This window comes from Salmo salar, chromosome 27 (genome assembly GCF_965601325.2).
Source record: "Salmo salar chromosome 27, fSalSal1, whole genome shotgun sequence".
NCBI classification, from domain to species: Eukaryota; Metazoa; Chordata; class Actinopteri; order Salmoniformes; family Salmonidae; genus Salmo; species Salmo salar.
The window spans coordinates 2537287-2564647 of record NC_138317.1 but is presented as its reverse complement, the minus strand read 5'-3'; the positions used below and the strand labels follow the sequence as shown (position 1 = coordinate 2564647).

The following is a 27361-nucleotide window of genomic DNA, read 5'->3' as shown; positions in this document are numbered from 1 at the left end:
CCGGTAGGACGTGATCCTAGATCAGCACACCTACTTTGAGATGCTTTGTGAATACAGGCCACGCAGGTCCCAGGTATTGCAGCGCTGGGTTGTAAAGAAAGCCAGTACACACTGTTGCCCTCTAGGCAGGACTTTCCATTTTTTTTCTCCAATGTCATTGGTAGCACTGGTGCTCCCGACTTAAAAAGAAAAGCTAGGAGCACAACAAAATGTACAAGCACCAGAAAATATATACTGCTCAAAAAAATAAAGGGAACACTTAAACAACACAATGTAACTCCAAGTCAATCACACTTATGTGAAATCAAACTGTCCACTTAGGAAGCAACACTGATTGACAATAAAGTTCACATGCTGTTGTGCAAATGGAATAGACAACAGGTGGAAATTATAGGCAATTAGCAAGACACCCCCAATAAAGGAGTGGTTCTGCAGGTGGAGACCACAGACCACTTCTCAGTTCCTATGCTTCCTGGCTGATGTTTTGGTCACTTTTGAATGCTGGCGGTGCTTTCACTCTAGTGGTAGCATGAGACGGAGTCTACAACCCACACAAGTGGCTCAGGTAGTGCAGCTCATCCAGGATGGCACATCAATGCGAGCTGTGGCAAGAAGGTTTGCTGTGTCTGTCAGCGTAGTGTCCAGAGCATGGAGGCGCTACCAGGAGACAGGCCAGTACATCAGGAGATGTGGAGGAGGCCGTAGGAGGGCAACAACCCAGCAGCAGGACCGCTACCTCCGCCTTTGTGCAAGGAGGAGCACTGCCAGAGCCCTGCAAAATGACCTCCAGCAGGCCACAAATGTGCATGTGTCTGCTCAAATGGTCAGAAACAGACTCCATGAGGGTGGTATGAGGGCCCGACGTCCACAGGTGGGGGTTGTGCTTACAGCCCAACACCGTGCAGGACGTTTGGCATTTGCCAGAGAACACCAAGATTGGCAAATTCGCCACTGGCGTCCTGTGCTCTTCACAGATGAAAGCAGGTTCACACTGAGCACGTGACAAACGTGACAGAGTCTGGAGACGCCGTGGAGAACGTTCTGCTGCCTGCAACATCCTCCAGCATGACCGGTTTGGCGATGGTTCAGTCATGGTGTGGGGTGGCATTTCTTTGGGGGGCCGCACAGCCCTCCATGTGCTCGCCAGAGGTAGCCTGACTGCCATGAGGTACCGAGATGAGATCCTCAGACCCCTTGTGAGACCATATGCTGGTGCGGTTGGCCCTGGGTTCCTCCTAATTCAAGACAATGCTAGACCTCATGTGGCTGGAGTGTGTCAGCAGATCCTGCAAGAGGAAGGCATTGATGCTATGGACTGGCCCGCCCGTTCCCCAGACCTGAATCCAATTGAGCACATCTGGGACATCATGTCTCACTCCATCCACCAACGCCACGTTGCACCACAGACTGTCCAGGAGTTGGCGGATGCTTTAGTCCAGGTCTGGGAGGAGATCCCTCAGGAGAGCATCCGCCACCTCATCAGGAGCATGCCCAGGCGTTGTAGGGAGGTCATTCGGGCACATGGAGGCCACACACACTACTGAGCCTCATTTTGACTTGTTTTAAGGACATTACATCAAAGTTGGATCAGCCTGTAGTATGGTTTTCCACTTTAATTTTGAGTGTGACTCCAAATCCGGACTTCCATGGGTTGATAAATTGGATTTCCATTGATTATTTTTGTGTGATTTTGTTGTCAGCACATTCAACTATGCAAAGAAAAAAGTATTTAATAAGATTATTTATTTCATTCAGATCTAGGATGTGTTGTTTAAGTGTTCCCTTTATTTTTTTGAGCAGTGTATATTTTTAATTGACGTCATAGCCTATATGAATTCTAAATACTTTTGAAGCACGTTGTACACTAGAAACTAATACGTAACATGAAGACATTTGATTATTATAAAAAGCTCAAATGTTGATACAAAAACCTGTCATTGAAATTACAAAGTCATTGGTGCAATACTAGTTTCTACATTGTGTAAAAGCACTATTTAACTATCGAGTTGCATCACATTGAAAATGATACAGTCTTTAAAGGGTGTATATAAACGGTTTGTAAAGTACTGCAACATATTACTATAGCAGAGGCCATAGAAATAGCCAAGAAAATGATAAATATTTTGTATGAAACCGATAGCCCATTGCCTAATACCAGATTTAAGATGGACCTGCTTATTCATTCAAGCAGCATTCGCAAATGGAGGATGGCTTTCACTTCAGCAGTAATAAATGTATGAACTTCTTTGAGGAAAAGATCATGATCATTAGAAAGCAAATTACGGACTCCTCTTTAAATCTGGGTATTCCTCCAAAGCTCCATTGTCCTGAGTCTACACAACTCTGCCAGGACCTAGGATCAAGGGAGATACTAAAGTGTTTTAGTACTATATCTCTTGACGCAATGATGAAAATAATCATGGCCTCCAAACCCTCAAGCTGCATACTAGACCCTATTCCAACTAAACTACTGAAAGAGCTGCTTCCTGTGCTTGGCCCTCCTATGTTGAACATAATAAACGGCTCTCTATCCACCGGATGTGTACCAAGCTCACTAAAAGTGGCAGTAATAAAGCCGAATCTTGACCCAGAAATTATAAAAAACTATCGGCCTATATCGAATCTTCCATTCCTCTCAAACATTTTTGAAAAAGCTGTTGCGCAGCAACTCACTGCCTTCCTGAAGACAAACAATGTATACGAAACGCTTCAGTCTGGTTTTAGACCCCATCATAGCACTGAGACTGCACTTGTGAAGGTGGTAAATGACCTTTTAATGACGTCAGACCGAGGCTCTGCATCTGTCCTCGTGCTCCTAGATCTTAGTGCCGCTTTTGATACCATCGATCACCACATTCTTTTGGAGAGATTGGAAACCCAAATTGGTCTACATGGACAAGTTCTGGCCTGGTTTAGATCTTATCTGTCGGAAAGATATCAGTTTGTCTCTGAATGGTTTGTCCTCTGACAAATCAATTGTAAATTTCGGTGTTCCTCAAGGTTCCGTTTTAGGACCACTATTGTTTTCACTATATATTTTACCTCTTGGGGATGTCATTCGAAAACATAATGTTAAATTTCACTGCTATGCGGACGACACACAGCTGTACATTTCAATGAAACATGGTGAAGCCCCAAAATTGCCCTCGCTAGAAGCCTGTGTTTCAGACATAAAGAAGTGGATGGCTGCAAACTTTCTACTTTTAAACTCGGACAAAACAGAGATGCTTGTTCTAGGTCCCAAGAAACAAAGAGATCTTCTGTTGAATCTGACAATTAATCTGGATGGTTGTACAGTCGTCTCAAATAAAAGTGTGAAGGACCTCGGCGTTACTCTGGACCCTGATCTCTCTTTTGAAGAACATAACAAGACTGTTTCAAGGACAGCTTTTTTCCATCTACGTATCATTGCAAAAATCAGAAACTTTCTGTCCAAAAATTACGCAGAAATATTAATCCATGCTTTTGTTACTTCTAGGCTGGACTACTGCAATGCTCTACTTTCCGGCTACCCGGATAAAGCACTAAACAAACTTCAGTTAGTGCTAAATACGGCTGCTAGAATCCTGACTAGAACCAAAAAATGTGATCATATTACTCCAGCGCTAGCCTCCCTACACTGGCTTCCTGTTAAGGCAAGGGCTGATTTCAAGGTTTTACTGCTAACCTACAAAGCATTACATGGGCTTGCTCCTACCTATCTTTCCGATTTGGTCCTGCCGCACATACCTACACGTACGCTACGGTCACAAGACGCAGGCCTCCTAATTGTCCCTAGAATTTCTAAGCAAACGGCTGGAGGTAGGGCTTTCTCCTTTAGAGCTCCATTTTTATGGAATGGTCTGCCTACCCATGTGAGAGACGCAGACTCAGTCTCAACCTTTAAGTCTTTACTGAAGACTTATCTCTTCAGTAGGTCCTATGATTAAGTTTAATCTGGCCCAGGGGTGTGAAGGTGAACGGAAAGGCTGGAGCAACGAACCGCCCTTGCTGTCTCTGCCTTGCCGGTTCCCCTCTCTCCACTGGGATTCTCTGCCTCTAACCCTATTACAGGGGCTGAGTCACTGGCGTACTGGTGTTCTTCCATGCCGTCCATGGGAGGGGTGCGTCACTTGAGTGGGCTGAGTCACTGACGTGGTCTTCCTGTCTGGGTTGACACCCCCCCCTTGGGTTGTGCCGTGGCGGAGATCTTTGTGGGCTATACTCGGCCTTGTCTTAGGACGGTAAGTTGGTGGTTGGAGACATCCCTCTAGTGGTGTGGGGGCAGTGCTTTGGCAAAGTGGGTGGGGTTATATCCTGCCTGTTTGGCCCTGTCCGGGGGTTTCATCGGATGGGGCCACAGTGTCTCCTGACCCCTCCTGTCTCAGCCTCCAGTATTTATGCTGCAGTAGTTTATGTGTCGGGGGGCTAGGGTCAGTCTGTTACATCTGGAGTATTTCTCTTGTCTTATCCGGTGTCCTGTGTGAATTTAAATATGCTCTCTCTAATTCTCTCTTTCTTTCTTTCTCTCGGAGGACCTGAGCCCTAGGACCATGCCTCAGGACTACCTGGCATGATGACTCCTTGCTGTCCCCAGTCCACCTGGCCGTGCTGCTGCTCCAGTTTCAACTGTTCTGCCTGCGGCTATGGAACCCTGACCTGTTCACCGGACGTGCTTGTTGCACCCTCGACAACTACTATGATTATTATTATTTGACCATGCTGGTCATTTATGAACATTTTAACATCTTGACCATTTTCTGTTATAATATCCACCCGGCACAGCCAGAAGAGGACTGGCCACCCCTCATAGCCTGGTTCCTCTCTAGGTTTCTTCCTAGGTTTTTGGCCTTTCTAGGGAGTTTTTCCTAGGGAGTTTTTCCTAGCCACCGTGCTTCTTTCACATGCATTGCTTGCTGTTTGGGGTTTTAGGCTGGGTTTCTGTACAGCACTTTGAGATATCGGCTGATGTACGAAGGGCTATATAAATACATTTGATTAGATTTGATTCATTAATATAGGTATCTGCTACAAAAATAAAAAATAAATTTGAGCATCCATATGTGATAGGCCTGTATGATCAATGGCTTGTGCTTCACATTTCCATGCACAGTGGGGGCTAAATTGGTGGCTAAAACCTTACCTACTTTGTTGGCTAATAATCCCAGTTGAAAAAAGCAATCATAAACTCATTTAATGGAACATGACAGCCAGCCAAAGGTAGGCTACCTCATTTTAAACTACTTATTGCTAGTTATTGATTAATTTAAATGACTATAGCATTTCTGTTGTCAACACTGCCGACCACAATAGTCTAGCCCAGTAGTTGAAGTTTGGCTGTGGCACTGAAAATGCGGAGATGAGGGCTCACACGTCTATTACAAGCAGCACCAGCCCATCAATCAAGAGAATGGCGTATAACATGTTTACCAGCATCGCAGTTTCTGTAATCGTCATAATTGCATCTACAGTGCCTTCAGAAAGTATTCGTACCCCTCAACTTATTCCACATTGTTAGCCTGAATTCAATTGGATTAAATAAATGTTTTTCCCCCTCACCCATCTACACAAAAGACCCCATAATGACAAAGTGAAACATTTTGAAATGTATGAAACATTTTCAGAAAGAAATCTACATTTATATAAGCATCACACCTCTTTGTTTTGACATGACACATTTTGCTCAGGTGCATCCAATTTCATTTGATCCTACTTGAGATGTCACTACAACTTGATTGGAGTCCACCTGTGGCCAATTCAGTTAGACATGATTTAGAAAGAAACACCCGTCTAGATAAGGTCCCACAGTTGACAGTGCATGTCAGAGCAGAAACTATGAAGTCCAAAGAACTGTATAAAACTTTTTCTAAAAAGTCTTGAAAGTTTCCAGAAGCACAGTGGTCTCCGTCATTGGGATATTGAAAAAAATATGGAACTACCCAGACTGCCAGTCTGACCAAACTGAGCAACCAGGCAAGAAGGACCTTGGTCAGGGAGGTGACCAAGAACCCAATGACCACTGACAGAACTACAGAGTTCATTGGCTGAGATGGGAGAATATGCCAGAAGGACAACAGTCTCTACAGCACTTCACCAATCTGGGCTTTATGGGAGTGGCCAGACGGAAGCCACTCCTGAGAAAAAGGCAAATAACAGCACGCCTGTAGTTTGCAAAAAGGCACGTGAAAAACTCTTCGGCCTGAATGCAAAGTGCTATGTTTGGAGAAAACCAGGCACAGCTCATCACCCGTCTAACACCATCCCTACTGTGACGAATGGTGGTGGCAGCATCATGCTATGGGAATGCTATTCTGCAGCAGGGACTGGGAGACTGGTAAGGATAGAGGAACAACGAATGGAGCCAAATACTGGAAAATCCTTGATGAGAACCTGCTTCAGACTGCACTCCAGACTTGAATCCCATTGAAAATCTGTGTAAGACTGCTGTTCACCGCTGCTCCCCATCTAACATAATAGAGCTTGAGAAAATCTGTACAGAGCTGATAGACATACTCAAGAAAACTCAAAGCTGGAATCGCCACCAACGATGCATCTACAAAGTACTGACTCGGGTGTGAATTACGTAAATGAGATTTTGCTGTATTTCATTTGCCCCCCAAAAATCTAATCTTTTCACCTTGTCATTATAGGGTATTGTGTGTAGATGAGAAATCAATTTAATCAATTTTGAATTCAAGCTGTAACAAAATGTGTCAAAATAAGTCAAGGGGTATGAACACTTTCTGAAGGCACTGTAGCTATTCATTACAGTAGCTAGCTAGCTAGCTAGCTAAACTAGCGAGTGCTTTGTTAACTTTATTAGCACCATGTTTTGAGAGGTGGAAAATGCACACACCATAGCCCAGTCCTATCTGGGGCTGCCAAATCCTCTCCCTCTCTGCATTATTCGTGCTTTGTGCTGTCACACTTTAGAGCCCTGCCTCTAGGACTAGAAGTGAGGAACACAGCACTGCTCTATACCTGGTAGACTTGGTCAGTCGTGCTGTTCTTGCGCACCCTGACCGAGATGGTGGTCTTGTCTGGCAGGGCTATCCGCAGCTCCACATCTGACACGCCATTGTAATTCTGACAAACAGAGAAAGGAAGGGTGAGCATCAGTGTGTCACACACAGCTATGGAAACTGCCTGCACAAACGTACCTCATCTGATTCAGACAGGAATTCCTGCATGATGTCACTCTCCCCAATCACCCGCACAGAACAAACTACAGAAGGAGAAGAGAGCAAAAGGTAATGTTAACATATTGCATTCACATGCACACTTTGAACATACACATTCATACAGTTGAAGTCGGAAGTTTAGCCAAATACATTTAAACTCAGTTTTTCACAATTCCTGACATTTAATTCTAGTAAAAAATCCCTGTCTTAGGTCAGTTAGGATCACCACTTTATTTTAAGAATGTGAAATGTCAGAATAATAGTAGAGAGAATGATTTATTTCAGCTTTTATTTCTTTCATCATATTCCCAGTGGGTCAGAAGTTTACATACACTCAATTAGTATTTTGTAGCATTGCCTTTAAATTGTTTAACTTGAGTCAAACATTTTGGGTAGACTTCCCACAATAAGTTGGGTGATTTTTGGCCCATTCCCGCTGACAGAGCTGGTTCAGTTCTGCCCACAAATTTTCTATAGGATTGAGGTCAGGGCTTTGTGATGGCCACTCCAATACCTTTACTTTGTTGTCCTTAAGCCATTTTGCCACAACTTTGGAAGTATGCTTGGTGTCATTGTCCATTTGGAATACCCATTTGCGACCAAGCTTTAACTTCTTGACTGATGTCTTGAGATGTTGCTTCAATATATCCACATAATTTTCCTCCCTCATGATGCCATCTATTTTGTGAAGCGCACCAGTCCATCCTGCAGCAAAGCACCCCCACAACATGATGCTGCCACCCCCATGATTCATGGTTGAGATGTTGTTCCTCGGCTTGCAAGCCTCCCCCTTTTTCCTCCAAACATAACAATGGTCATTATGGCCAAACAGTTCTATTTTTGTTTCATCAGACCAGAGGACATTTCTCCAAAAAGTACGATCTTTGTCCCCATGTGCAGTTGCAAACCGTAGTCTGGCTTTTTTATGACGGTTTTGGAGCAGTGGCTTCTTCATGAGCGGCCTTTCAGGTTATGTCGATATAGGACTCGTTTTACTGTGGATATACATACTTTTGTACCCATTTCCTCCAGCATCTTGACAAGGTCCTTTGCTGTTGTTCTGGGATTGATTCGCACTTTTCACACCTAAGTACGTTCATCTCTAGGAGACAGAATGCGTCTCCTTCCTGAGCGGTATGACGGCTGCGTGGTTCCATGGTGTTTATACTTGCGTACTATTGTTTGTACAGATGAACAGGGTACCTTCAGGCGTTTGGAAATTGCTCCCAAGGATGAACCAGACTTGTGGAGGTCTACAATTTATTTTCTGAGGTCTTGGCTGATTTCTTCTGATTTCCCCATGATGTCAAGCAAAGAGGCACTGAGTTTGAAGGTAGGCCTTGAAATACATCCACAGGTACACCTCCAATTTACTCAAATGATGTCAATTAGCCTATCAGAAGCTTCTAAAGCCATGACATAATTTTCTGGAATTTCCAAGCTGTTTAAAGGCACAGTCAACTTAGTGTATGTAAAATTTTGACCCACTGGAATTGTGATACAGTGAATTATAAGTTAAATAATCTGTCTGTAAACAATTGTTGGAAAAATGACTTAGTAGATGTCCTAACCAACTTGCCAAAATTATAGTTTGTTATCAAGAAATTTGTGGAGTGGTTGAAAAACAAGTTAATGACTCCAACCTAAGTGTATGTATGTAAACTCCCGACTTCAACTGTACACGTTACAGGTCAACTGATTAATCGTAACGGCCGATTAATTAGGGCCGATTTCAAGTTTTCATAACAATCGGAAATCGGTATTTTTGGACGCCGATTTGGCCGATTATTATTTGGAGAATTTCTTTTTTTTTAGACCTTTATTTAACTAGGCAAGTCAGTTAAGATCACATTCTTATTTTCAATGACGGCCTAGGAACAGTGGGTTAATTGCCTTGTTCAGGGGCAGAACGACAGATTTTTACCTTGTCAGCTCGGGGATTCAATCTTGCAACCTTACGGTTAACTAGTCCAACGCTCTAACCACCTGCTTTACATTGCACTCCACGAGAAGCCTGCCTGTTACGCGAATGCAGTAAGAAGCCAAGGTAAGTTGCTAGCTAGCATTAAACTTATCTTATAAAAAACAATCAATCAATCATAATCACTAGTTAACTACACATGGTTGATGATATTACTAGTTTATCTAGCCTGTCCTGCGTTGCATATAATCGCTTAGGTACACGTTGCTCCAACCATAAACATCAATGCCTTTCTTAAAATCAATACACAAGTATATATTTTTAAACCTGCATATTTAGTTAATATTGCCTGCTAACATGAATTTCTTTTAACTAGGGAAAATGTGTCACTTCTCTTGCAACAGAGTCAGGGTATATGCAGCAGTTTGGGCCGCCTGGCTCGTTGCGAACTGTTAAGACTATTTCTTCCTAACAAAGACAGCCGACTTCGCCAAACGGGGGATGATTTTACAAAAGCGCATTTGCGAAAAAAGCACAATCGTTGCACGACTGTACCTAACCATAAACATCAATGCCTTTCTTAAAATCAATACACAGAAGTATATATTTTTAAACCTGCATATTTAGCTAAAAGAAATCCAGGTTAGCAGGCAATATTAACCAGGTTCAATTGTGTCATTTTGCGTTCATTGCACGCAGTCAGGGTATATATATATATATATATATATATATATATATATATATATATATATATATATATATATATATATATATATATATCGCTCTTGCTGCTGGTGAATCTCTGATCCACCTCTACGCAGACGACACCATTCTGTACACTTCTGGCCCTTCTTTGGACACTGTGTTAACAACCCTCCAGACGAGCTTCAATGCCATTCAACTCTCCTTCCGTGGTCTCCAACTGCTCCTAAACACAAGTAAAACTAAATGCATGCTCTTCAACCGATCGCTGCCTGCACCTGCCCGCCTGTCCAGCATCACTTCTCTGGACGGTTCTAACTTAGAATTTGTGGACAACTACAAATACCTAGGTGTCTGGTTAGACTGTAAACTCTCCTTCCAGACTCACATCAATCATCTCCAATCCAAAGTGAAATCTCGAATTGGCTTCCTATTTCGCAACAAAGCATCCTTCACTCATGCTGCCAAACATACCCTCGTAAAACTGACCATCCTACCAATCCTCGACTTCGGCGATGTCATTTACAAAATAGCTTCCAATACCCTACTCAACAAGCTGGATGCAGTCTATCACAGTGCCATCCGTTTTGTCACCAAAGCCCCATATACTACCCACCACTGCGACCTGTACGCTCTCGTTGGCTGGCCTTCGCTTCATAATCGTCGCCAAACACATTGGCTCCAGGTCATCTACAAGACCCTGCTAGGTAAAGTCCCCCCTTATCTCCGCTCACTGGTCACCATAGCAGCACCCACCTGTAGCACGCGCTCCAGCAGGTATATCTCTCTGGTCACCCCTAAAGCCAACTCCTCCTTTGGTCGTCTCTCCTTCCAGTTCTCTGCTGCCAATGACTGGAACGAACTACAAAAATCTCTGAAACTGGAAACACTTATCTCCCTCACTAGCTTTAAGCACCAGTTGTCAGAGCAGCTCACAGATCACTGCACCTGTACATAGCCCATCTATAATTTAGCCCAAACTACTACCTCTTCCCCTACTGTATCTATTTATTTTATTTATTTTGCTCCTTTGCACCATATTATTTATATTTTATCTCTGAACTTTCTTCAAACTACAAATCTACCATTCCAGTGTTTTTCTTGCTATACTTTATTTACTTTGCCACCATGGCATTTTTTTGCCTTTACCTCCCTTATCTCACATCATTTGCTCACATTGTATATAATCTTATTTTTTTTGTATTTTTTTGTATTTTTTTCTACTGCATCATTGATTGTATGTTGTTTTACTCCATGTGTAACTCTGTGTTTTTGTATGTTGTCGAACTGCTTTGCTTTATCTTGGCCAGGTCGCAATTGTAAATGAGAACATGTTCTCAACTTGCCTACCTGGTTAAATAAAGGTGAAATAAAAATAAAATAAATAAAAAAATAAAATATGCAAAAGTTTGGGCCGCCTGGCTCGTTGCGAACTAATTTGCCAGAATTTTACGTAATTATGACATAACATTGAAGGTTTAGACTTAGGGATGCCACTCGTTAGATAAAATACGGAACGGTTCTGTATTTCACTGACAGGAAAAACGTGTTGTTTTCGAGATAATAGTTTCCGGATTCGACCATATTAATGACCTATGGCTCGTATTTCTTTGTGTTATTATGTTATAATTAAGTCTATGATTTGATAGAGCAGTCTGACTGAGCGGTGGTAGGCAGCAGCAGGCTTGTAAGCATTCATTCAAAACAGCACTTTCGTGCGTTTTGCCAGCAGCTCTTCGCAACGCATTGCGCTGTTTATGACTTCAAGCCTGTCAACTCCCAAGATTAGGCTGGTGTAACCGATGTGAAATGGCTAGCTAGTTAGCCGGGTGCGCGCTAATAGCGTTTCAAACGCCACTCGCTCTAAGACTTGGAGTAGTTGTTCCCCTTCCTCTACATGGGTAACGCTGCTTCGAGGGTGGCTGTTGTGTTCCTGGTTCAAGTCCAGGTAGGAGCGAGGAGAGGGACAGAAGCTATAATGTTACACTGGCAATACTAAAGTGCCTATAAGAACATCCAATAGTCAAAGGTATATGAAATACAAATCGTATAGAGAGAAATAGTCCTATAATTCCTATAATAACTACAACCTAAAACTTCTTACCTGGGAATATTGAAGACTCATGTTAAAAGGAACCACCAGCTTTCATATGTTCTCATGTTCTGAGCAAGGAACTTAAACGTTAGCTTTTTTACATGGCACATATTGCAGTTTTACGTTCTTCTCCAACACTTTGTTTTTGCATTATTTAAACCAAATTGAACATGTTTCATTATTTATTTGAGGCTAAATTGATTTTATTGATGTATTATATTAAGTTAAAATAAGTGTTCATTCAGTATTGTTGTAATTGTCATTATTACAAATAAAAAATAATAATAAAAAAAATTTAAAAAATGGCAGATTAATCGGTATCTGCTTTTTGTGGTCCTCCAATAATCGGTAGCGGTGTTGAAACATCATAATCGGTCGACCTCTAGTACACGTACATACACATACAAGGGCACTCAACAAGTATTGCAATGATTAGCGATACGTCTGCAGGAGATAGAGAGCTATGTCAAAGTTCAACACACTGCATTACAGCATACTTGGTTTCTCACTTCTCGAAACACTCGGCAGGTAGCCTAGTGGTTAGAGCGTTGGGCCAGTAACCGAAAGATTGCTGGATCGAATCCCCGAGCTGACAAGGTAAAAATCTGTCGCTCTGCCCCTGAGCAAGGCAGTTAACCTACTGTTTCCCGGGCGCCGAAGACATGGATGTCAATTACGGCAGCCCCCCGCACCTCTCTGATTCAGAAGACACATTTTTGTTGAATGCATTCAGTCGTACAACTGACTAGGTATCCCTACTTGAACTCACACAGGCATTCCAAAAATAAAACGTGCTAAATGTTTTCTAATCTCTCCTCAACTGACTTTTCATCTCCAGCACTGACAGATGGAAGGGGTGTAATAACACATAATTAAATAGAAAATAATAATAATAGCCACCGAATATACAAAACATTAAGAACACCTGCTCTTTCCATGACAGCTATGATCCCTTATTGATGTCACTTGTTAAATCCATTTCAAATCAGTGCAGATGAAGGGGAGGATACAGGTTAACTTCTATGGACTAGGTGGGACGCTAGCCAGTGAAATGTCAGGGCGAAAAATTCAAAAAACAACAAAATGTCATAATTCAACTTTCTCAAACATACAACTATTTTACACCATTTTAGAAATACACTTCTCCTTGATGTAACCACATTGTCCGATTTCAAAAAGGCTTTACAGCGAAAGCAAAACATTAGATTATGTTAGGAGAGTACATACAAAAAAATAATCACACAGCCATTTTCCAAGCAAGGACATGTGTCAATAAAACCCAAAACACAGCTAAATGAAGCACTAACCTTTGACGATCTTCATCAGATGACACTCCTAGGACATTATGTTACACAATACATGTATGTTTTGTTCGATAAAGTTCATATTTATATCCAAAAACAGCATTTTACATTGGCGCTTGATGTTCAGAAAATGTATTCCCACCAAAACGTCCAGTGAATGTGCACATCAATTTACAAAAATACTCATCATAAACGTTGACAAAATATATTACAATTATTTTAAGAATTATAGATAGACTACCCCTGGATGCAACCGTTTTGTTTTAAAATAGCTTTATGGAGAAAGCACATTTTTCAATATTCTGAGTACATAGCTCAGCCATCACGGTGAGCTATTCAGACACCCGCCAAGTTCGGGGAAACCTAAACTCAGAATTAGTATTAGAAATATTCTCGTACCTTTGCTGATCTTCGTCAGAATGCACTCCCAGGACTGCTACTTCCACAAAAATTTTTGTTTTTGTTTCGAAATAATCCATATTTATGTACAAATACCTCAGTTTTGTTCGTGCGTACAGATCACTTATCCAAAGGCATAACGCGCGAGTGCGGAACGAGAGACAAAAAGTCTAAATGTTCCATTACCGTACTTAGAAGCATGTCAAACGCTGTTTAAAATCAATCTTTATGGTATTTTTAATGTAGAATTGCGATAAAATTCGAACCGGACAATAGCATATTCATTCAAGAAGAAAAAGAAGGAGGGGCGCGCTTGCGGGACCGAGCATATCCAATCCCTTTGTTGCCAGGCAGACCACTCAGTAACTGAGCCCCTATTATCTCCTATTATCAAACCACTTTCTGAAGGCTTTAGACAGCCAATGGAAGCCTTAGGAAGTGCAACGTCACCCCACAGACACTGTAGCTTCGATAGAGAATCAAAAGAAGAACTACAATTCTCAGACTTTACACTTCCTGCTTGGATTTTTCTCAGGTTTTTGCCTGCCATATGAGTTCTGTTATACTCACAGACACCATTCAAACAGTTTTAGAAACTTCAGAGTTTTTTCTATCCAAATCTACCAATAATATGCATATTCTAGTTTCTGGGCCAGAGTAGTAACCTGTTTAACCTCTATCGGCTAGGTGGGACGCTTGCGAGGGAGGAGGGGGGGGAGGGGGAGGAGGATTCAGGAGGGAGGAGAAGGTAGCAAAGAGCTTCCTAGGGTTAGAGGCAGATGCTTGGAATTTAGAGTGGTAGAAAGTGGCTTTAGCAGCAGAGACAGAAGAGGAGAATGTAGAGAGGAGTGAGTGAAAGGATGCCAGGTCCGCAGGGAGGCGAGTTTTCCTCCATTTCCGCTCGGCTGCCCGGAGCCCTGTTCTGTGAGCTCGTAGTGAGTCGTCGAGCCACGGAGCAGGAGGGGAGGACCGAGCCGGCCTGGAGGATAGGGGACAGAGAAAATCAAAGGATGCAGAAAGGGAGGAGAGGAGGGTTGAGGAGGCAGAATCAGGAGATAGGTTGGAGAAGGTTTGAGCAGAGGGAAGAGATGATAGGATGGAAGAGGAGAGAGTAGCGGGAGAGAGAGAGCGAAGGTTGGGACGGCGCAATACCATCCGAGTAGGGGCAGAGTGAGAAGTGTTGGATGAGAGCAAGAGGGAAAAGGATACAAGGTAGTGGTCGGAGATTTGGAGGGGAGTTGCAATGAGATTAGTGGAAGAACAGCATCTAGTAAAGATGAGGTCAAGCGTATTGCCTGCCTTGTGAATAGGGGGGGAAGGTGAGAGGGTGAGGTCAAAAGAGGAGAGGAGTGGAAAGAAGGAGGCAGAGAGGAATGAGTCAAAGGTAGACGTGGGGAGGTTAAAGTCACCCAGAACTGTGAGAGGTGAGCCATCCTCAGGAAAGGAACTTATCAAGGCATCAAGCTCATTGATGAACTCTCCAAGGGAACCTGGAGGGCGATAAATGATAAGGATGTTAAGCTTGAAAGGGCTGGTAACTGTGACAGCATGGAATTCAAATGAGGAGATAGACAGATGGGTCAGGGGAGAAAGAGAGAATGTCCACTTGGGAGAGATGAGGATTCCAGTGCCACCACCCCGCTGGCTCGATGCTCTAGGGGTATGCGAGAACACGTGGGCAGACGAAGAGAGAGCAGTAGGAGTAGCAGTGTTATCTGTGGTAATCCATGTTTCCGTCAGCGCCAGGAAGTCTAGGGACTGGAGGGTAGCATAGGCTGAGATGAACTCAGCCTTGTTGGCTGCAGACCGGCAGTTCCAGAGGCTGCCGGAGACCTGGAACTCCACGTGGGTCGTGCGCGCTGGGACCACCAGGTTGGAGTGGCAGCGGCCACGCGGTGTGAAGCGTTTGTATGGCCTGTGCATTACCTTTTGTTGTCTTCGTCAGAATGCACACCCAGGACTGCTACTTCAATAACAAATGTTGGTTTGGTCCAAAATAATCCATCGTTATATCCGAATAGCGGCGTTTTGTTCGTGCGTTCCAGACACTATCCGAAATAGTAAAGAAGTGTCGCGCGCATGGCGCAATTCGTGACAATAAAATTCTAAATATTCCATTACCGTACTTCGAAGCATGTCAACCGCTGTTTAAAATCAATTTTTACAACATTTTTCTCGTAGAAAAGCGATAATATTCCGACAGGGAATCTCCTTTTCGGCAAACAGAGGAAAAAATCCCAAAGGCGGGGGCGGTCGGGTCATGCGCCTAAGCCCAGTGTCCCTTGATCGGCCACTTGAGAAAGGCGATAATGTGTTTCAGCCTGGGGCTGGAATGACGACATTCTGTTTTTTCCCGGGCTCTGAGCGCCTATGGACGACGTGGGAAGTGTCACGTTAGAGCAGAGATCCTTAGTAAATGATAGAGATGGAAAAGAAGTTCAAGAAATGGTCAGACAGGCCACTTCCTGTAAAGGAATCTCTCAGGTTTTGACCTGCCATTTGAGTTCTGTTATACTCACAGACACCATTCAAACAGTTTTAGAAAATTTAGGGTGTTTTCTATCCATATGTAATAAGTATATGCATATTCTAGTTACTGGGTAGGAGTGGTAACCAGATTAAATCGGGTATGTTTTTTATCCAGCCGTGTCAATACTGCCCCCTAGCCCTAACAGGTTAAATTGGGTACGTTTTTCATCCGGCCGTGAAAATACTGCCCCCTAGCCCAGACAGGTTAAAGAAGGATTAATAAACCTTAAGACAATTGAGACATGGATTGTGTATGTGTACCATTCAAAGTGTAAATGTAATTGTCTTTGAACGGGGTATGGTAGTAGGTGCCAGGCACACTGGTTTCTGACCATAATTCTATCCTCCTGATTCCTGCTTACAAGCAAAAAGTAAAGCAGGAAGTACCAGTGACTCACTCAATAAGGAGGTGGTCAGAGGACGCAGATGCTAAGCTACAGGACTGTTTTGCTAGCACAGACTGAAACATGTTCCGGGATTCGTCCGATGGCATTGAGGAGTGTACTGATGGCATTGAGGAGTACATCAATAAATGCATCGATGACATCGTCCCCACAGTGACCATACGTACACACCCCAACCAGAAACCATGATTACAGGCAACATCCACACTAAGCTAAAGGGTAGAGCTGCCGCTTTCAAGGAGCGGGACTCCAACCCGGAAGCTTATAAGAAATCCCACTATGCCCTCCGACGAACCATCAAACAGGCAAAGCGACAGTAACAGGACTAAGATTGAATTGTACTACACCAGCTCCGAAGCTCGTCAGATGGACTACAAAGGGAAGCACAGCCGCGAGCTGCCCAGTGACACGAGCCTCCCAGACGAGCTAAATAACTTCTATGCTCACTTCGAGGCAAGCAACACTGATGCATGCATGAGAACATCAGCTGTTCTAGACGACTGTGTGATCACGCTCTCCGTAGCCGATGTGAGTAAGACCTTTAAATAGGCAACTTTCACAAGGCCGCAGGGCCAGATGGATTACCAGGACGTGTGCTCGAAGTACACACTCTCGGAGTGTCTTGAGTGACATTGTCAACTAGTCGTTGACCGAGTCCGTAATACCAACATGTTTCAAGCAGACCACCATATTCCCTGTGTCCAAGAACACCAAGGTAACCTGACTATATTACTACTGACCCGTAGCACTCACGTCTGTAGCCATGAAGTGCTTTGAAAGGCTGGTCATGGCTCACATCAACACCATTATCCCAGAAACCCTAGACCCACTCCAATTTGCATACCGCCCCAACAGACCCACAGATGATGCAATCTCTACTGCACTCCACACTGCCCATTCCCACCTGGACAATAGGAACACTTACGTGAGAAAGCTATTCATTGACTATAGCTCAGCGTTCAACATCATAGTGCCCTCAAAGCTCATCACTAAGCTAAGGACCCTGAGACTAAACACTTCCCTCTGCAACTGGATCCTGGACTTCCTGACGGGCCACCCTCAGGTGGTAAGGGTAGATAACAACATCTGCCACGCTGGTCCTCAACCCAGGGGCCCCTCAGGGTGCGTGCTCAGTCCCCTCCTGTACTCCCATGACTGCGCGGCCAAGCACGACTCCAACACCATCATTAAGTTTGCCGATGACACAACAGCCTGATCACTGACAACGATGAGACAGTCTATAGGGAGGTCAGAGACAGTGTTGTGCCAGGATAACAACCTCTCCCTGAACGTGATCAAGACAAAGGAGATGATTGTGGACTACAGAAAAAGCAGGACCGAGCACGCCCCCATTCTCATCGACAGGGCTGTAGTGGAGCAGGTTGAGAACTTCAAGTTCCTTGGTGTCCACATAGCCAACAAACTATCATGGTCCAAACACACCAAGACAGTCATGAAGAGGCCACGACAACACCTATTCCCCCTCAGGAGACTGAAAAGATTAGGCATGGGTCCTGAGATCCTCAAAAGGTTCTACAGCTGCACCATCGAGAGCATCCTGACTGGTTGAATCACCGCCTGGTACGGCAACTGCACGGCCTACGACCGCAAGGCACTACAGAGGGTAGTGTGTACGGCCCAGTACATCACTGGGGCCAAGCTTCCTGACATCCAGGACCTCTATGCTGGCGGTGTCAGAGGAAGGCCCAAAAAATTGCCAGGGACTCCAGCCACCCTATTCATAGACCGTTCCTCTCTGCTACCGCACGGCAAGCGGTACCAGAGCACCAAGTCTAGGTCAAAAAGGCTTCTTAACAGCTTCTACCCCCAAGCCATAACTCTTGAAAAGTTAATCAAATTGCTACCCGGACTACTTGCATTGTCCCCACCCCAGATTGTCATGCTGCTGCTACTCAGTTTATTATTCATGCATGGTCACGTTACCTTTTTCTACATGTACACTACCGTTCAAAAGTTTGGGGTCACTTACAAATGTCCTTGTTTTTGAAAGAAAAGCAAATTTTTTGTCCATTAAAATATCAACCTAATCAGAAATACAGTGTACACATTGTTAACGTTATAAATGACTATTGTAGCTGGAAACGGCAGATTTTTAATGGAATATCTACATAGCCGTACAGAGGCCCATTATCAGCAACCATCACTCCTGTGTTCCAATGGCACGTTGTGTTAGCTAATCCAAGTTTATAATTTTAAAAGGCTAATTGATCATTAGAAAACCCTTTTGCAATTACGTTAGCACTGCTGAAAACTGTTGTACTGATTAAAGAAGCAATACAACTGGCCTTCTTTAGACTAATTGAGTACCTGGGGCTTCAGCATTTGTGGGTTTAATTACAGGCTCAAAATGGCCAGAAACAAAGAACTTTCTTCTGAAACTCGTCAGTCTATTCTAGTTCTGAGAAATGAAGGCTATTCCATGCGAGAAATTGCCAAGAAACTGAAGATATTGTACAACACTGTGTACTACTCCCTTCACAGAACAGTGCAAACTGGCTCTAACCAGAATAGAAAGAGGTGTGGGAGGCCCCGATGCACAACTGAGCAAGAGGACAAGTACATGAGAGTGTCTAGATTGAGAAACAGACGCCTCACAAGTCCTCAACTGGCAGCTGCATTAAATAGTACCCGCAAAACACCAGTCTCAACGTCAACAGTGAAGAGGCGACTCCGGGATGCTGGCCTTCTGTTCTGAGGGCAAAATTGGGGGGTGCAACTCAATATTAGGAAGGTGTTCTTAACCTGTTGGGGATAGGGGGCAGTATTTGCACGGCTGGATAAAAAACGTACCCGATTTAATCTGGTTACTACTCCTGCCCAGTAACTAGAATATGCATATAATTGTTTGATTTGGATAGAAAACACCCTAAAGTCTCTAAAACTGTTTGAATGGTGTCTGTGAGTATAACAGAACTCATTAGGCAGGCCAAAACCTGAGAAGATTCCAAACAGGAAGCGCTCTCTCTGACCATTTCATGGCCTTCTTGATCATCTCTAACCAAAACAGGGGATCTCTGGCATAACGTGACATTTTCCAACGCTCCCATAGGCTCTCAGAAGGCGCCAGAAAGATGAATGGTGGCTTTGCAGGCCATGGCTGAAAAACATTAGCGCATTTGGATAATGGTCGATCTGAGGACAATGAGACTGGAGGCGCGTGCACGAGCCGACACCATGTTTACTTTCTCTCTCTTTGAACGAAAACAACGACTCCCGGTCGGAATATTATCGTTTTTTTACGAGAAAAATAGCATAAAAATTGATTTTAAACAGCGGTTGACATGCTTCGAAGTACGGTAATGGAATATTTAGCATTTTTTTGTCACGAAACGCGTCGGGCGCGTCACCCTTCTTTACCCTTCGGATAGTGTCTTGAACGCACGAACAAAACGCCGCTATTTGGATATAACTATGGATTATTTGGAACCAAACCAACATTTGTTATTGAAGTAGAAGTCCTGGGAGTGCATTCTGACGAAGAACAGCAAAGGTAATCAAACTTTTCTAATAGTAAATCGGAGTTTGGTGAGTACCACACTTGGTGGGTGTCAAAATAGCTAGCCTGTGATGACCGGGCTATCTACTCAGAATATTGCAAAATGTGCTTTCACCGAAAAGCTATTTTAAAATCGGACATAGCGAGTGCATAAAGGAGTTCTGTATCTATAATTCTTAAAATAATTGTTATGTTTTTTGTGAACGTTTATCGTGAGTAATTTAGTAAATTCACCGGAAGTGTTCGGTGGGAATGCTAGTCACATGCTAGTCACATGCTAATGTAAAAATGTTTTTTGATATAAATATGAACTTGATTGAACAAACCATGCATGTATTGTATAACATAATGTCCTAGGATTGTCATCTGATGAAGATCATCAAAGGTTAGTGCTGCATTTAGCTGTGGTTTGGGTTTATGTGACATTATATGCTAGCTTGAAAAATGGGTGTCTGATTATTTCTGGCTGGGTACTCTGCTGACATAATCTAATGTTTTGCTTTCATTGTAAAGCCTTTTTGAAATCGGACAGTGTGGTTAGATTAATGAGAGTCTTGTCTTTAAAATGGTGTAAAATAGTCATATGTTTGAGAAATTGAAGTAATAGCATTTCTAAGGTATTTGAATATCGCGCCACGGGATTACACTGGCTGTTGAGTAGGTGGGACGCAAGCGTCCCACCTAGCCCATAGAGGTTAATGTTTGGTATACTCAGTATATATGTGAAATATACGTCTGCGTAATATGATGCCTGTGGTGCTGGATCTATAGGCACTATCCGCATGAATGGAATTAAGTTGCCATCCTGAACCTTAAGTATTTTCCTTATTTACCTCTCCTCAATTCTCTACAATACCTCCTTCACTACCATTGCTCCCTTATTCTCCTCGAACACCTCACCTCTCTCCAGATACTCCTCCAGGCCCCTGCGGCGTGCGTCCAGCTGCTGCTCAGACAGGGAGAAGGGCCACTTCCCGGGGATCTTGGGGAAGGTGTAGCTGGCAAACTCCCTCTTCAGGTTCTGGTTCAGGATAGCAAACTCTCGGTAACGCTTGGAGCACAGCTGCCTGCCCGACATGTACACGTTGTACACCTGTAGGGGACAGACCGAGGTGAGCGGGAAGGCATCATATGACAGAACACTGGGGAAAAGATGCACCGTATTTCCTTGTAAAAGATTTGACATGTACACAGGACTCTTAAGTGCGACCATTTTGGTTACATATGCGCCTACATTTTTTGCCGTGCGACATGAGCTGTGTTCGAATACTCATACTAACCGCACTAATCATACTATTTGTGTCGTAAATTGAGTATATATTATGCTTATTTGTCATAGTATGGATATAGTTAGTATGCCAAAAGTTCCCTGATGTCGTACTACATTCGTCAAAATACGAAGTATACAAGCAGTGGGCATTATTTCCATGCTTTTAGGCCCAATAATGCAAATCTTCAAAAAGTGGGCGTGGCTTCACATCGTTTTCAGATTTTAATAAAATCCAACGAGAGCGGATACAAATGCAATGCTTTAACTAATTATGACAATGTTAAGAAAATGTTGAGCAATGTAATAAAGTAATTACTTTTCAAATAAGTTACCTTACACGTTATGTTGCCTGACAATTTGTTAGCTACGCTATCCTTACAAACCACATAGCATATCATTACAGCAGTATGTACCGGTTTGTAAGCTAGCTACCTAACGTTAGTTGCCTACTAATACATTGAACTTGCCAGTATATTAACTATATGCTATCTAACTGCCCAACGTTTATTGACTTGATTATTCCCGTCATTCTTAGCTTAGCTCTATAGGCGTGCGTTCTCAATGGTCATTTGGGTGCTTTCTTAAATTTGCTCTGGCTATCTACACCGATTTCAGAGCACTCTCGTCTGAGTGTAGCAGAGCGGAGAATAACTGCTGAATTTACAAACGCTCAACACCCGTTGAAAATGGTCTAATGAAATTGTTTCCAGCAGCACAGTTGCAGTCACCAACACTCTGGATAACATGAAAACAGCCTAACCAGCTCTGTTAGGGTGAGTAAAATGGTCAGAGTGAGGTGTTCTCTCATTTGTGTCTGGAAGTAGCTAGCAAGCTAGCTAATGTTACCCAGTTTGCTTGATGACGCAATCACAATTGCACTGCTCACTGCCCTCACCCACCTGGACAAAAATAATGAATATGTGAGGATGCTATTCATCAACGACAGCTCGGCCTTCAACGGGCCGCCCCCCTGGTGGTGAAGGTAGGCAACATTACCTCCTCCACACTGATTCTCAACACGGGGTCACACAAGGGTGCGTCCTCGGTCCCCTCCTGTACACCCACGACTGCGTGGCCTCACAGTTCCAACGCTATCATCAAGTTCATCTGACAACGCGAAAGTAGTAGGCCTGATTACAAACAACGATGAGACGGCCTATAGGGAGGAGGTAGGCACTGACGGCGGTGGCAGGTAAACAACCTCTCCCTCAACAAAACAAATGAGCCGATTGTGGACTTCAGGAGGAACCAGGCTGGGCACGCCCCCATCCTCATCAACATGGCCGACATGGAGGCGGTCCAAAATGTTAAGCTCCTTGGCGTGCACATCTCCGAGAAGCTGAAATGGTCAAACCACATGGACACCGTGGTGAAGAAAGCACGTCAGCGACTCTTCAACCTCAAGATGCTGAAAGAATTCGGCCTGTCCTACAGGGCCCTCAGAGTTCTACAGGAGCACTATAGAGACCATACTGTCAGGCTGCATCACTGTCCTGCCCATCAGGACACTTACAACACCAGATGTCGAAGGTCGGCCAAGAAGATAAATCAGGGACCCCAGCCACCCGAGCCATGGCCTGTTCGCCCATCTTCCTTCACTCAGACGTGGGCAGTACAGGAGCATGTGGGCTGCTACAAGCAAAAACGAAAGCAGAAAGTACCAGTGACTCGCTCAACACGGAAGTGGTCTGATGACGCGGATGCTACACTACAGGACTGTTTTGCAAGCACAGACTGGAATATGTCCTGGGATTCATCCAATGGCATTGAGGAGTACAACACCTCAGTCATCAGCTTCATCAATAAGTGCATCGATGACGTCGTCCCCACAGTGACCGTACATACATATCCCAACCAGAAGCCACGGATTACAGGCAACATCCGCATCAAACTGAAGGCTAGAGCTGCCCCTTTCAAGGAGTGGGAGACTAATCTGGACGCTTATAAGAAATCGCGCTATGCCCTCAGACAAACCACCAAACAAGCAAAGCGTGAATACTGAATTAAGATTGAATCGTCCGATGTGGTAGGGCTTGAAAACTACACTGCTCAAAAAAATAAAGGGAACACTTAAACAACACAATGTAACTCCAAGTCAATCACACTTCTGTGAAATCAAACTGTCCACTTAGGATGCAACACTGATTGACAATACATTTCACATGCTGTTGTGCAAATGGAATAGACAACAGGTGGAAATTATAGGCAATTAGCAAGACACCCCCAATAAAAGAGTGGTTCTGCAGGTGGGGACCACAGACCACTTCTCAGTTCCTATGCTTCCTGGCTGATGTTTTGGTCACTTTTGAATGCTGGCGGTGCTTTCACTCTAGTGGTAGCATGAGACGGAGTCTATAACCCACACAAGTGGCTCAGGTAGTGCAGCTCATCCAGGATGGCACATCAATGCGAGCTGTGGCAAGAAGGTTTGCTGTGTCTGTCAGCGTAGTGTCCAGAGCATGGAGGCGCTACCAGGAGACAGGCCAGTACATCAGGAGACGTGGAGGAGGCCGTAGGAGGGCAACAACCCAGCAGCAGGACCGCTACCTCCGCCTTTGTGCAAGGAGGAGCAGGAGAAGCACTGCCAGAGCCCTGCAAAATGACCTCCAGCAGGCCACAAATGTGCATGTGTCTGCTCAAACGGTCAGAAACAGACTCCATGAGGGTGGGATGAGGGCCCGACGTCCACAGGTGGGGGTTGTGCTTACAGCCCAACACCGTGCAGGACGTTTGGCATTTGCCAGAGAACACCAAGATTGGCAAATTCGCCACTGGCGCCCTGTGCTCTTCACAGATGAAAGCAGGTTCACACTGGGCACGTGACAGATGTGACAGAGTCTGGAGACGCCGCGGAGAACGTTCTGCTGCCTGCAACATCCTCCAGCATGACCGGTTTGGCGGTGGGTCAGTCATGGTGTGGAGTGGCATTTCTTTGGGGGGCCGCACAGCCCTCCATGTGCTCGCCAGAGGTAGCCTGACTGCCATGAGGTACCGAGATGAGATCCTCAGACCCCTTGTGAGACCATATGCTGGTGCGGTTGGCCCTGGGTTCCTCCTAATGCAAGACAATGCTAGACCTCATGTGGCTGGAGTGTGTCAGCAGTTCCTGCAAGAGGAAGGCATTGATGCTTTGGACTGGCCCGCCCGTTCCCCAGACCTGAATCCAATTGAGCACATCTGGGACATCATGTCTCGCTCCATCCACCAACGCCAGGTTGCACCACAGACTGTCCAGGAGTTCTCGGATGCTTTAGTCCAGGTCTGGGAGGAGATCCCTCAGGAGACCTTCCGCCACCTCATCAGGAGCATGCCCAGGCGTTGTAGGGAGGTCATACAGGCACGTGGATGCCACACACACTACTGAGCCTAATTTTGACTTGTTTTAAGGACATTACATCAAAGTTGGATCAGCCTGTAGTGTGGTTTTCCACTTTAATTTTGAGTGTGACTCCAAATCCAGACCTCCATGGGTTGATAAATTGGATTTCCAGTGATTATTTTTGTGTGATTTTGTTGTCAGCACATTCAACTATGTAAAGAAAAAAGTATTTAATAAGATTATTTCTTTCATTCAGATCTAGGATGTATTGTTTAAGTGTTCCCATTATTTTTTTGAGCAGTATATTATGGACTACAAAAGGGAAACCCACACGCGAGCTGCCCAGTGACGCGAGCCTACCAGATGAGCTAAATGCCTTTTATGCTCGTATCGAGGGAAGCAACACTGAAGCATGCACGTGAGCACCAGATGTTCTGGAGCACTGTGATAACATTCTTGGTAGCCGATGTGAACAAAACCTTTAAACAGGTCAACATTAACAAAGCTGCTGGGCTAGATGGATTACCAGGACGTGTAATCAAAGCATGCACGGACCAACTGTCGTGTCTTCACTGACATTTTCAACCTCTCCCTGACCGAGTCTGTAATACCTACATGTTTCAAGCAGACCACCATAGTCTCTGTGCCCAAGGAAGTGAAGGTAACCTGCCTAAATGATTACCTTCCCGTGGCACTCACATCAGTAGCCATGGAGTGCTTTGAAAGGCTGGTCATAGCTCACATCAACAGCATCCTCCCAGACTCCCTAGACCCAGTCCAATTCGCATACCATCCCAACAGATCCACAGATGATGCAATCTCCATTGCACTCAGCGCTGCCCTTTCCCACCTGGACAAAAGGAACACCTATGTGAGAATGATGTTCATTGACTACAGCTCAGCGTTCAACACAATAGTGCCCACAAAGCTCATCACTAAGCTAAGGACTCTGGGGCTAAACACCTCCCTCTGCAACTGGGTCCTGGACTTCCTGACAGGCCGCCCCCAGGTAGTAAGAGTAGAAAATAACACGTCTGTCAAGCTGATCCATAACACTGGGGCCGCTCAGGGTTGTGTACTTAGTCCCCTCCTGTACTCCCTGTTCACCCACAACTGCGTGGCCAAACACGACTCCAACACCATCATTAAGTTTGCTGACGACACAACAGTGGTAGGCCGGATCACCGACAATGATGAGACGGCCTATAGGGAGGAGGTCAGAGAACTGGCATTGTGGTGCCAGGATAACAACCTCTCCCTCAATGTGAGCAAGACAAAGGAGCTGATCATGTACTACAGGAAAAGGCAGGCCGAACAGGCCCCCATTAACATCGACGGGGCTGTACTGGAGCGGGTCGAGTTTCAAGTTCCTTGGTGTCCACATCACCAACAAACTATCATGGTCCAAATATACCAAGACAGTCGTGAAGAGGGCATGACAAAACCCCAGATCCTCAAAAGGTTCTACAGCTGCACCATCGAGAGCATCCTGACTGGTTGCATCACCGCCTGGTATGGCAACTGCTCAGCATCTGACCGTAAGGCGCTACAGAGGGAAGTGCATACAGCCCAGTACATCACTGGGACCAAGCTTCCTGCCATCCAGGACCTATATAAAATAGGCGGTGTCAGAGGAAAGCCCATAAAATTGCCAGAGACTCCAGCCATTATAGACTGTTTTCTCTGCAACCGCACGGCAAGCAGTACCGGAGCGCCAAGTCTAGGACCAAAAGGCTCCTCAACAGCTTCTACTCCCAAGCCATAAGACTGCTGAACAATTAATAAAATCGCCACCGGACTAGTTACATTGACCCCCCCTCTCCCTTTTGTACACTGCTGCTACTTGCTGTTTATTATCTATGCAGTCACTTCACCCCTACCTACATGTACAAATTACCTCAACTAGCCTGTACCTCTGCACACTGACTCGGTACCGGTACCCCCTGTATATAGCCTCGTTATTGTTATGTTATTGTGTTACTTTTTATTATTATTTTTTACTTTAGTCTATTTGGTAAATATTTTATTAAATCTTCTTGAACTGAGCTGTTGGTTAAGGGTAAGCAAGCATTTCACGGTAAGGTCTATACTTGTATTCGGCGCATGTGACAAATAAGGTTTGATTTGATCTCTACCAGAAGGTTATCATTAGCATAATCGCTAACTGCTACACAAAGTGTAGATCTACACGCACCGCATACTCAAACAGGGGCATGCCTCTGCAGTTTCAGAAATTTGCACGAAAATACAAATCACTGATGGATTTTGTTCATGTCTTAACATTAACTTGGTTCAATACATTTTAGTTGACTCCATACTAAATTCAATACATCCAGTTTTAATGTCTGGAGTCCGTGATTATACCGCGTTCTCCGAAATACAGATTTTATAGTTCCCCATTTTAGCTTTGTAATTCTGTTAACTGTATGTCTCAACTCCCAGTATTAAGGGAATAACATCCTCTTAAAACATGAGTAAATGGTGAACATTGAGAAAGACACACCTGTTTTCAGTAGCGCGAGTGGTGGCTCAAGTTGCTCTTGATGTCCTTCATTTAGCAAATCCCCACGCAACTCAAGTTTTGATTTAGTTGTCTAGTGTGTTAGCTAGCCAATGTGTTTACAGATTCATTATGAACATGCCATGAGAAAAAGGTTTGTGAAAAAAGCAAGTGTACAATTTATGTAATGCATCGCTTTTACATAATGTTGAAACCTAATATTCTACAAATGACTAATTTC

The 27361-nt window shown here is 44.3% G+C and overlaps 1 protein-coding gene across 2 annotated transcripts in view; it reads right to left on the bottom strand.

Moving 5' to 3' along the window:
* The window catches only part of LOC106588177 (sorting nexin-27), a 60500-nt gene that overhangs the window by 17123 nt on the left and 16016 nt on the right, over positions 1 to 27361 (bottom strand). For both annotated transcript variants that reach the window (XM_014176902.3, XM_014176901.3), the window contains exons 3-5: positions 20932 to 21124; positions 7140 to 7204; positions 6961 to 7065 (exon numbers count right to left, since the gene is read on the bottom strand). In XM_014176902.3, the coding sequence (XP_014032377.1) occupies positions 6961 to 7065; positions 7140 to 7204; positions 20932 to 21124 (363 nt within the window). The remainder of the gene's footprint in view (positions 1 to 6960; positions 7066 to 7139; positions 7205 to 20931; positions 21125 to 27361) is intronic.